The 13,227-nt window shown below is 29.6% G+C and overlaps 2 protein-coding genes across 2 annotated transcripts; both read left to right on the plus strand.

Moving 5' to 3' along the window:
• The first annotated feature begins 2,025 nt into the window (after positions 1 to 2,025).
• Positions 2,026 to 5,489, plus strand: LOC136079649 (uncharacterized). The gene is made up of 2 exons (XM_065795785.1): positions 2,026 to 3,169; positions 3,363 to 5,489. The coding sequence occupies exon 2, from the start codon at positions 3,744 to 3,746 to the stop codon at positions 5,283 to 5,285; it is 1,542 nt and encodes a 513-aa protein (XP_065651857.1). The 5' UTR covers positions 2,026 to 3,169; positions 3,363 to 3,743; the 3' UTR covers positions 5,286 to 5,489.
• Positions 5,490 to 8,307: 2,818 nt separating this feature from the next.
• On the plus strand, positions 8,308 to 9,325 carry LOC100204405 (SAGA-associated factor 29). Its single transcript, XM_065795786.1, has one exon. The coding sequence runs from the start codon at positions 8,359 to 8,361 to the stop codon at positions 9,250 to 9,252; it is 894 nt and encodes a 297-aa protein (XP_065651858.1). The 5' UTR covers positions 8,308 to 8,358; the 3' UTR covers positions 9,253 to 9,325.
• Positions 9,326 to 13,227: the final 3,902 nt, after the last annotated feature.

Below are 13,227 nucleotides of genomic sequence, written 5' to 3' on the forward strand. Positions count from 1 at the left end.
TGTACGTCTAGTTAGGAAATGTTTTGTTGTCTTAATTTAAAAAATTTTGTTGAAAATTTATCGCAGTGTGTTTTTTTTTGTTCAGTTTTTTGAGTTTTCTTTGTGTTTGTGGTAAGTTCTCTTATCAAACCTCTATTGCAACGGTCTCCTTTAAGTCCGCAAATATGAAAAAGAAAAATCTTCCAGCTCAAGAAAACCTGCCCAAACCCAAACCCTTAGTCAGTGTATGCACACTCACTGTGCCTACAGCTATATAAATCAGTCGATGTATGTTCACAGCAATGTGCTTATCCCTATATCTTCCAATTTGCCGATCCCCTAAAAATCTAGGTTTTCCGACGTCAAGGATGCTCAACATCGGAATATGGATTTGAAAAAAGAGACTATCTGAGTTTGTTTGTTTTGAAAACTTCATTATTTTTCTGACATCGCGTTTATATTGAAGGTATGTATATATATTTTTAAACATATTCTTCTCCATTTTTATATTTATTTTCTAAATACCTTCCAAGTTTTATTTTAAAATTTTCCCTCGCAAAATAGGTTTATAATCATCGGTTTTTTTCACCATTATTTTTGTTGTCATAATATCAAGTCAATGTTTTTGTTATCATAATATCAGGTCAATATTTTTGTTATCATAGTGTCAAGTTAAGTTAATGTATTAACATTGACTTGACATTATGATAATACAAATAATACGCATAATACAAATCGTTTGAAACTTAAAAGTTTCAAAAGCGATTTGTATTATGCGACAACAGTCGTTTTTACTACTAAAATGCCGTTAACCGAACGGAATATTTTGAAGTTTTCTTAAGGATTCCTTGTTGGGTCGTCCATAAATTTCGCAACGCTCAACTTAATTAAAATTAGAAGTAGGAGATCATTTGCTCTTTTGCGCGGCGCTTTTCATTGAACTCATAGCGTATTTTAATTTTTAGTATAATTAAAGACTCTTTGATTTTTTATTTAAATTAAGACTCAGCGAGGGAAAGCTTTTAATCTTTTTATGTTTTGTTTATTGTGAAAGTTTACGTTACGAAATTCATGGACGATCCCTTAATTAAATATACATTACATTTTGTATAATGATCCGATTTCAATAAGTTTTCACAATATTCAGTAAACGTATTTTTTAATGATATATAATAATGTAATGTTTAAATTTTTACACAAATTACCTATATTATAAAATGTACAAATTTGATGCAAATTTCAGTGGGAACTTTTTTCTAAATATTATTTAGTGCTTCTTGTCAAGAAAACTTCTTTTATACTTTTCACAAAAGTTATTCAAATATTAAACAATGCTTTGTCTATTCGAGCCCAATTATATTAAATTGGATTAAAATCTAATGATTGAAATGTTTTAAATTTATTCAATTTTCTAAATCAAACTCTTAGGCCGAGTTGTATAAGTATATATACACGCACACATATATTATATATATTATATATATGTATATATATATATATATATATATATATATATATATATATATATATATATATATATATATATATATATATATATATATATATATATATATATATATATTATATATATATATATTTATAATATATATATATATATATAATGTATATATATATATATATAATATGTACATATATATATGTATATATATATTTTTTATACATATATATATATATATATTTACATGTATATATATATATATATATAAATATATATATATATATATATATATATATATATATATATATATATATATATATATATATATATATATACAGTGCCAGTTTTAGCACTACCAGCGCCCTGGGCGAGATTTCTACGGCGCCCCTAGTTTAATTTAACCCCATTCAAAAAAAAGGCAAAGGGTAAAATAACCAATTAGTTTCGCCCCTTTATATTCGGCGCCCTGGGCCATTGCCCAACCAGGCCCTACCCTAACGCCGCCACTATATATATATATATATATATATATATATATATATATATATATATATATATATATATATTAGGGTGTCCCAAAACCACACTTTTTTTAAAATTTCAATGTGCTCTCAACTGATCCCCATTCTATAGGTCCTAAATAGCTACCAAAATCTTTTTTTTAATTTTTTAATGACTAGAAGTGATAGATGTAAATTCTGAGTTTTACGGTTTTGTACACTTATGTGTATTTACTAAAAAACAGCGCTATCTAGTATTTCAATATGTTTTAATATGATGTAATAGTTAGTACACAAATAATTCCCATAGGATATTATTAAAGAATAGAATCATTCCCTATGAACATTGTTAGAGATTGATATTTTTCCCTCTGGACAATATTATTAGTTCGTATAATTCCCCATGGATTGGTTCACAAATAACTCCATTTAGAAATTTTTTTTGAAGGAAAAAATTTCTAAATGGAATTATTTGTGCACGTAGGAATTCTAATTTGTGCATGAAGAAATTCTCGTGTAAACGGTTATAAAAGCCGTAACGGTAAACTTAGATAAAATATTATACGAGAGGGAATAACGACTTCATAGATTTTTGATGCAAGTGTAACATTTAGTATAAATTTAGTTAAAAAACTGATTATTTCGAAATTCATATAAAAATGGGTAGAACAGCTAAAAAAAAGAAGATGATAGGACAGAATAAGATAAAACGGAAAAATACAGAAAGGTTGAGGTATATTTACCTATTGAAGTACCCACTAAGGGAGTTACCTCAGAGACAGCTTCCATCTAATGGTGATATTCTTAGATACTATCAATTTATCCTTCGCGAGTCACAAGTTAAATACAAACCCACTTCTACTAATGTTGGTTGCAAATTGAAATCGAAATCCAAGGATCTTGTTTGTGAAAATGGTGTTTGTACAGATCCTGATAGTTCTTGCTTGGTATCTAGGATTAAAAAAATTTGGGATAATGCTGGGTTTGGCAAGAAATTTGTGATTTGTGGGTACAATATAAAGACTAAAATCATTAAACTTAATTTAAAATACAAGAAATTGATTAAATTGTCTTCTCTAAACTGGAACAGCAGTCTTGATAAGCAATCAAAGTTAGAGAAAGATTTTCTCACAGAATCCTATCAGCTTTTTGACATCTCGACTAAGAATTTTAAAAAAGATATTCTTGCTGATAGATTGAGAACAGATGATGCCAAGCTGGAAGATATAAAGTAAGTTCATTAAATAACACTTTTTTTAGTAGTGAGATTTTTTTTCTAATTAAAAGTAACTTAAGTAATAGCATATTATTTCCTTTAAAATATTTACGTTTAACTCTTTACATGGTTTGGTCATCTTCCAAGAAAAACTAGAACAATTATTAATTTATTTATAAATGGCTTAATAGATTTAAATATTTCTTAGTTTTTATGAAGACCAGAAGTTACATAGGAAAGGATATATAGGAACAAAAGTCGATAAAGACTACAGTAGAAGAGTACTGGATGCAAACAGGAGAAAGAACAAGCTAGATAAGTTGAGAGAGAAAGAATGAGAGACAGAAAAACTTAAAAGATATCAATGATGTTTTGTTGTCACATGACTCCATGACAGAAGAGATTCAATTCAGCAGTGAGGAAGAAAAGTCAAACGAGGACTGTGAAATCAGCGAGAAAGATGATTTCCTGGGTAACGGTCGGAAACGCAGGTATAGTATTATTTTAATAACATAGTTGTAATTTTCACAAGCTAAAGCTGTTTTATTGAAAAGTATATAATTATAAATAGGTAGAAAAATATTATAAAATGATACCTAGGTACAATTCTGGAGATACGATAAATCTAGTAGTGAATGTTGAAAAGCTCATTGAATGTACTGCTGTTCCAGCAACAAGGTTCAATGTTGGTGTACGACCTCATCTGGCAATTTTAAGTGAAGTATTTAAAGCTGGAGGTATAGAAATTAATGATATATCGCTTTCAAGAAGCACACTTCATAGAAAAAAGTTCAAATATGTAGAACTTGAAGGAGACTCGGAGTGGATTTCAATATCTAATCATCTTAAAGGCCGACGGCTTATTCTTCATTTTGATACTAAACTGTTGGAACAAATTACCACTGGGCTTAACATTATCCAAAAAATTGAGCGACTTGCAGTCTCAGTGAGTTCCCCGGATGACGATACCATGGAAGACCATCTTTTAGGTGTTGTTCAATGTCCCTCTTCAAAGGGAGTTGACCAAGCAGAACAAGTGCACAATCTTTTAGAATATTACGGATGTACAGAGCAGATCATTGGTATATGCTGTGATACAACTGCAAGCAATACAGGCGGAGTAAATGGAGCAGTCCAAATTCTTACAGATATTTTGAAATTACCAATTTTGTGGCTAATGTGTAGGAGACACATATATGAAGTGCATGTATCTCACTATATGGCTGCCCTTACTGGTGAGAAAACTAAAGGTCCAAGAAGAGCTCTTTATGTCAAGCTAAAGAACAAGTGGCCTGAAATCTGTGAGAAAGTGAATGAAATGAAAAATTTATGTAAATTGGACTGGCAAAGAGATGATCTGAAGATTGGCTCTGTTCTTCGCAGTGTTGCAGAGGAAGCTAAGACATTTTTGACTAATGCAACTACTGATATAGTGTTTTCAAGGAATGATTATGGTATAGTTTGTAAGCTTGCCTTCATCTTCTTTGGAGTGGAAGTACAAGATTTTAAGTTCCATCAACCTGGCGCCTGCCATGAGGCAAGGTTTTTAGCAGATGCGATCTACATCCTGACTCTTTATATGACTAAAGATATCAGTAATATCTTGACAGAAAAAGAAGTGCTGCAGTTGAAGGATGCAAGTTTGTTCATTGCAATTTGCTATGTTCCATGGTTTTTAAAAAGTTTTTTAGGATTTCTGGCTCCCTACAATGATTTGAAAGCTATCCAGACAGCCTATGCATTGAGAAAAGTTAGTAAGAATATTGGAAATGCTTTGCTTCTCAGCATGGGACGCTATACGTGGTACTTAACTCTGCAACTCTGTGTTTTGTCCTTTGGGGATAAAGAAGTTCCTTCTGAAACAAAGCTAAGAATGCTGTTAGCTCTGATTGAGTTTGAAGAGCTAAATGAATTTCAGCATTGTAAACCATCAAATGTACAAATTGGTGAGACCACAGAGCTACCTGAGTTGATTTCCGAGCAAAGCTACCTTCTCTTCAAACATTTTAAAATATCAAGAGCAAGTATAAAAGAATGGCTTAATAATAGTCTTAATACTATAGATGTTTTTAACCATCCTCAGTTGCTAGGTTTTATTGCATGGATCAAAAACATAATCTGTTGTAAATGATGGTGCAGAAAGAAACATTAAGCTCATTAAAGATTTTCTTTCAGCTACTAGAGATGAAGATCACCTTCAAAATGTACTTTTTGTAGTTAAAAAGTCTAGAAAAAACTTGACTAAGACTATGACTAAAAAGGAGCTTGGGAACTGTTCAAAAAGTTGTATTTTTTGAGAAATGTTTCACCGCAATAAAATCTTAAATTTGCTAATAAATATAAGTTTTAATGTATTTTTTTTTGTATTTTCATATTTATAAATATAATCTATCAAGTTAAATAGTAGAAAACAATTGGAAATGATTTATACGCATCTAATTGTTTTGTTTTAATTTTCTAAAATGTGTTTTCTATAAATGTTAAGCTAGCTTAACATTAAAACAGTAAAACTCAGATTTTACATCTAGCACTTCCTGTCAAAATAAAACCGTCAAACTTTTTTTAGTACTTATTTAGGTCACATAGAATGGGAATCAGTAGAGAGCCTTTTTTTTTTTTTTTGGGACACCCTAATGTATATATGTATATACATATATATATGCATATACATTATATATATATATATATATATATGTGTATATATATATGTGTATGTATATATATAAATACATTCGCATATATGTATACATATATGCATATACATATATATATATATATATATATATATATATATATGCATATATATATATATTTATACACATATATATATATATACATATATATAATATATATATATATATATATATATATATATGTATATGTATATATATATGTATATATATTCAGGTTTCCCAGATTTACATAGTAAAAGTCTAAAGTGTTCCTAACCATTCTCCACAAGCATATCTTTTTTCTTTGTTTGAGCACTTTTAAGGGTCAATTTCAACATAAGCAAGCAACTAATTTCATTACATTTCAACAAAAATCAAATTGTTTATACACTTTTCTTTCTTTTTAAGCAGTCCTTTGAAAATGCCACAGAAATTAATTGTTCTAGTTCTTTTTATAATTTGTAAACAGCAGCCATCTTGCCATCAGCAAATAATTTTTAAAAAATGAAATTTTTTCAAGTATAAAGCATTTTTGAAATTTTAATTTGACTCAAGAAAATTAGCTTTAGTGGTTAGTAATTTGTATCATTTACTCTAGGTACATTTTATATAAATACTGTTAATTGATTACCATAAATAATCTTTAATTTATCGAATTAATTAGTCTAATATCAATTATCAGTCACATATTGAGACCTTCAAACAAATGTAGTTGTTTTTATGATGAAATGAACAGTTATTGAAACTTTATTGAAAATAATATTATGAAAGCATGCATAAAAAAAAAATTTCACAAGTTCAAGAATATGTATATTAAGATGCTGTATTAATAATATCTGTATCATTCATTATTAATACAGCATATGCTCTTGTTCTCAACATCTATGGTACTCATCAGAACACCTTGTGTGTCTAGCTTTTTTTAACAGGCAAGTCCCTCTAGGTGTCAAATCCAAAATAGTAAATGCTCTCTTATTTAATCATAACTGAGAGCTTCATGCAAGTTAACAATCATTTGATGTTATAAATCTAGATTTATAATATCTGATAATAACTGGACCGGATTTTATCAGTGATTATCTTTTTCCGGAAATTTCTGAAACTCTGGATTTTTTTTCCAACTTATATTCTTTTGTTATATCCAAAACGTTTTCCATGCATATAAGTTTAGATATATATTTTTGTAATATATTTGATATTTAAGCTTTTTCACTCATCACGCATACAAAAATTAAGAAAAGTTTGAAAAAAATTAGAAACAACTCAGCTATAAGCAAAATTAAGAAAAAAAATTTTCCCGATATTTTACCCAAACAATTTTCCGGATTTTTAAAATATGACCTGGATCATCTATGTATTATAAATCAACAAATTTAATATAAATCAATAAATTGAACAAAAATACCAAGTTTTAATTAAAAAATTAAATAATTAAAACTTGATTTTTTTGTAATATCTCAGAGTTTTACATAAGTTAGCAATAGTCAGATGTTATAAATCTGATTTTTATTATCAGATTTTATAAATCTGGATTTATAACAGATGATTGTTAACTTCACAAAGCTCTCAGTTATATTTTAAATAAAAGAGTTTTTACTATTTTAGATTCAACACCTAGAGGGAAGTGCCTGCCAAAAAAAGCTAGACCCACAAGGTGTTCTGATGAGTATCACATAAATATATATATATATATATATATATATATATATATATATATATATATATATATATATATATATATATATATATATGTATATGTATATACATATATAACTTTAAATGTGTGTTTAGATAAGCAGTGTGATGTTATACTGAAATAGCCTGCTGCTGAAGGCTTCAGTACATACATCGATTATCATATAGTCTGCTGCCATAAAGAAGTGTCCTTAATGATAAGCAAAATGACTAAAGCAATTGCTGATCTATATATGCTATAATAAATATATATATTGCTCAAAGTGAGGCAAGATGCCTCGGGATGTCATCTTGTCACCTTTTTATATGGTATAAACTATACCACTTACAAATCTTCTAATATATCAATGATTAGGTGGGATGGCATTTTCAATTAACTGAAATAATCCTGTTATTTTCTCCATTTCATGCACTATATATATATATATATATATATATATATATATATATATATATATATATATATATATATATATATATATGTATATATTTATATATATATATATATATATATCTTCTATAGCGTATTTAGATAAGCATTTGCTTTTAAGTCACATATATACATATATGAATATTTATAAATATATATATATATATACATATATTTATATATATATATATATATATATATATATATATATGTATGTATGTAAATATTCATATATGTATGACTTTAGTCTTATATATACATATATATATATATATATATATATATATATATATATATATATATATATATATATATATATATATATATATATATATATATATATATATATATGTTACTCATATCTTTATCTATTTAGTTAAAATATTTAAACTTTAAACTTAGAAATTATGGCCAATAGTTCAGTTTTAAACACAAAAGAATCATTGCGTCAGCTTCACCAGATGGTGTTGCGCATTCAAGAAGAAAGAAATCGAAATGCTGACAACCTTTTAAACATCAATAAAACTCATGAAAAAATGCGCCATGAAACACGTGTGTCTGCTTATTTCAAGGGTAAATTAAAATCCCTTTACCGAACAGCTATTGCTGATGCAAAGTTAGAATCTGAATGTATTCAAAAGGCAATGGAAAGAATTATTGAAATAAAAGCACTTGCTAATGAAAAAACATCCAAGAATAAAACAAAGGGTATAAGTCACACATTTTATCAAGAAGAACCAAGAAAAGGTATACGTCGTGGTGTGTTGATGTCACTGTTACAACAAAATGCTATTAATTTGCCAACATGGAAAGATCAAAACAATGATCCACCTGCACTGTGTGGAGCAATACCTGCTGAAACAAACTATATATGTCGACCTGGAGATCATGTTGCTGCTCGTGTAAAGTACCCTGATGAAGAAGAGCAATATATTTTAGCAGAGATTTTATCCTACAACCCTATTAGTGGAAAATACGATATTGAGGATATTGACTACTCAGAAGAAGAAGGTAAAAATGAAAAAGAAAGACATCAATTAAGCCGGCGGCGCATTATACCATTGCCATTATATAAAGCTGATCCTCAACTAAATATTGAAGCGTTGTTTCAATTTAAACAGCCAGTGCTTGCTCTTTATCCACAAACTACTTGTTTTTATAAAGCAATTGTGCATAGTGTGCCAAAAACGAAAGACATGGACTATACTGTATTGTTTGAAGATACATCTTACGCAGATGGTTATTCTCCTCCTTTAAGTGTACCTCAAAGGTATATTGTATCCTCAAAAAAAATAAGGTAATGGCAATAAAAACTTCATGTCTGTCTATCTTGTAAAAATTATATTTGAAAAATTGGTATGCTGTTGGTGTTAAGTTTTTTTTATTTGTTTATTTTATCAGTGGTATTCTAAATAAATAAAATACAAAATTTTAATAAAATGTACATTTTGTCAATATAAGAGCGTTTAGTTGAGCCTAAAAACAAATCCAGGAGGTGGTGGATGAGCTATTTGTTGGTAGAGCTCTCCTATTTTTTTGACAAAAGAAAGACATACTAAGCATCTCAAAATAAAATAAAGTTAGAAAATGCATATGTATATTTATATATGTTTATATATATAGGTGCAATAGGCCCAAAATGTAATCGTTGTATTTATGTGGATATTAAGCCTTAATCTGTTTCGTCTAACTACTGTCCCATTAGTCTTCTTCCTATCATAAGCAAGGCTTTTGAATCTTTAATTAACAAACACTTAATCTCTCATCTTGAATCTAATAACTTACTTTCTGATCATCAATATGGATTTCGATCTTCTTGTTCTACAGCTGATTTGCTAACAGTAATAACCAATAGGTTTTATCGTGCATTAGATAAAGGTGGAGAGGTTAAAGGCATTGCTCTTGACATTTCTAAAGCTTCTGATAAAGTTTGGCATGCTGGTCTCCTCCATTAGCTTTCTTCTTACAGTGTATCTGGTAACATCTTTAAGATTATTGAGTCCCTCCTTTCTAATCGTAGTATAAAAGTTGTCTTCGAGGGACAGCACTCTTCTTCTTATTCTGTAACTTCAAGAGTTCCTCAAGGTTTAATCCTTGGCCTTATACTCTTTTTAATTTACATTAACGATCTTCCAGATGTTCTCACATCTCAGATGGCATTGTTCGCTGATGATACTAACATTTATTCTTGTCATAATAAGAAGGCCAACACTCTCTGATAGCATGGAGGGGGCATTTGAGCTTGAAAAGCATCTCACTTCTGCTAAAGCATGGGGCTCACAGTGACTGGTGAACTTTAATTCAAATAAAACTCAATTTTTTCTGGCCAATCGTTATCGCAATAATTTAGATCTTCCTATATTTATGAACGGTAATGTACTCGACAAGTCATCTACCCTTCATCTTCTAGAATTAACTCTTATCTTTCTTGGAAACCATATATCAAATCCGTTGCAAAATTAGCATCTGCTAAGGTTGCACCTTTTTATTGAGTTCGACACTTTCTTACTCTGGATTCTATTCTCTATCTCTATAAATCTCAAATCCGGCCTTGTATGGAATACTGTTGATATATCTGGGGCGGATCTTCTAATGATGCCCTTTCTCTCTTAGACAAGGTGCAAAAACGTATTGTAAACATAGTTGGACCTGCGCCTGCAGCCAACCTCCAATCATTATCGCATCGTCGTAATGCTGCTTATCTTTCTCTTTTCTACAAATACTATAATGGGCACTGCTATAAAGAGCTAGCGTCTCTTGTACCGTCTACTAAAATTCATTCTCGTGTTACTCGTTGTTCAAGTAAGTCTCATCCTTTTTCTATGAATGTTCCTAAGTGCTCCAAAAACTTTTATTTGTCTAGTTTTTTTACTCTAAGATCGGTTCTTTGGAATTCGCTTCCTTCATCTTGCTTTCCTGATTCATATAAGTTGCAATCCTTTCAGTCGTCTGTCAACCGTTATCTTGCTCTATAACCTTCATTTTTTCTTTTCCAATAACTTCCGACTTTAATTACTGGTTGCTTGCAGCCTTGTTGGAAGCGAAGTTGTTTAAAAAAAAAATAAAGTAAAATAGCAGATTAAGATAATATATTTTGTTTTTGTGTTTAACCAGCTCATAGGAGCAGCAAAGAGGTGGGTGGAAAGATGCAGGTGAGCGCTGGGGGCACCAGATGGATTTTTTATACATGAAACTTTCGGGCATTGTCCAAACAATGGACAACTTCAAAAATGCTCCAAATTTATTATGTTCAAGCTAAAGTCAAAATATGTTTTGCAAAAAAAGTTGCGGTAATTGAAGCCCTGGATCGAAAATACCCCCAAAAAGTTAGCCCCCACCCCTAATATGAGGGCAGTATGTTCAAAAAGTTTTTTTTATAGCCATCTTACATTAAATTTAAATTCACCGACAGGTTTAAGCTTTCATTGATCAAAACTTTATTCTTTAAAACATACATTATACAAATTATATGGTTTAGAACATTATTTTTCTGCATCTATATCGAATTTTAGATTTTTGTCAACGCTATCAACATTTAAATGTAATTCATATAAGTCATTAATTTTATTTGACTCCATATCAGATGAATTTTCTTTACCACCGTTATACACTGCTAACAAACTTTTAACTTTGTCCGGTAGCCACAATATTTTCTTATTTTTCAATCTTTTAGTTAATGCGATTGAACTAATTATTGGATCAACAGTATGTATAGCTCACATGAAAATAAGTTTGTTTTTCTGCCTATTTTCCTTACATGGAGTTCACAATCAAATTTTTAAGTTCTGTGTCTAGATTCATCTGCTTTTTCTCCCATTAAACCAAGTGGAACTGGTGAATTAATGATAATTTTCGCAGCACGTGCTAATACTTTGTGAATGGAGCTGGGACCTTAAACCAAGCATTTGTCACAAACAATTTCTTATATGTATCATTGCTGTATTAATCAATGTTTTTCCTGATTAACTTGGTGTTTGAGATTGATTGCAATTAGAGTTTTATGTAATCTGATGGTAATTTCTTCATCAATTTCCAAAATATTCCTGATTAGACGAGTTTTTTCTGATCAGAAAAAACTGATTTCAGATCAGAAAAAACTCGTCGACATAAATTTCCGGTATTACTAGTTCCTGATCCACTAGCTCTTGGTTCATCAACTCTCCAACCAAATTCTTCAAACATCCTATCATGCATAATTTTTTTTCTCAATTAGTATTGATCTTTTAAAACTTATTTTACTATCCAAGATTTTATTCTAGAAAAACTTCAACAAAACATTCATGTTCACTTTAGGTTTTTGCGCTTGATATGTGTTTGTGTTTTACATCTAGCGCGGTCTTCACTCATTTGTAAGTTATTAAACTCTTGCGCTACCTGAGCCAAAAGTAATTATATGTATTTTTGTGTTTCAATTCACCTTAATTTTAAGTATTTCTTTAGATAACATTTTTTTTTAATGAAGATTCTAAATTTTCCGTTCAATTTGTTCAATTTATTTGAATACTGCGTACAGATTTAACTTCTTTTAAATAATCCAGGTTAGGCCAGGTTCACTATCATCACGATCACTCTGCTACTAGTAACATGAATTCTAGTACAACCTATTCCAGGTCCTGCAACCATGTAAATTCGCATTTCTTGACAAAGGCAGAAATGGATTCAATAAAAAATTATCTTTGATAGATGTAAACTGGATCCAGTCACTGTCTTGTAGAAGATCTCGTAGGCAAATTCATTAGGGTAACCTCGCAAAAGTAAGCTCGTAATCTATTTTACATTGATATTAATCTGTTTTAAATTTTTCCTGTCTAAGATGATGAATCCTGGACTTTAATTCTGGGATTTTGATAGTATCTTATTGAAAATAGTTACACAAGCCTTCCTGTTATCTCCTAGGTACGGCTCTAAAAAATAAGTTTAATGATTCTGAGGCCGGCTGGTAGTAGGATTTTTTAAACTCTGTGGCAGCTCTTAGAAAGACTGATTCCATTAACAGCTATAAAATCTCTGTAAATGGAAGTTTAACAATGTCAACTTACGCATAAATAGTGCTCGTGTATTTACTTTTGGCATGCATTGCCTAGGTCACATTAGGAGCCTTTAGTACTTTGAGTTAATTAGCAGAACTAAAGTAACAGCCATATTCAATCTATGATTGAGTCAAGTCCTCTTTTACCTAAAACATAACTAAAATACCTAAGAATTAAGTAGTGAAGGTAAATCAATTCTTGTTTTGTGTTTTGTCTCTCAACTAGTGTCAGTTTCTCCTTGTTCTC

The sequence above is a fragment of the Hydra vulgaris genome, chromosome 04 (assembly GCF_038396675.1).
Source record: "Hydra vulgaris chromosome 04, alternate assembly HydraT2T_AEP".
In the NCBI taxonomy this organism is placed as follows: Eukaryota; Metazoa; Cnidaria; class Hydrozoa; order Anthoathecata; family Hydridae; genus Hydra; species Hydra vulgaris.

What these genes read in the sequence shown, in the direction of transcription:
- LOC136079649 (XM_065795785.1), top strand. Translation starts at nt 3,744, where the DNA reads ATGATACCTAGGTACAATTCTGGAGATACGATAAATCTAGTAGTGAAT.
- LOC100204405 (XM_065795786.1), top strand. Translation starts at nt 8,359, where the DNA reads ATGGCCAATAGTTCAGTTTTAAACACAAAAGAATCATTGCGTCAGCTT.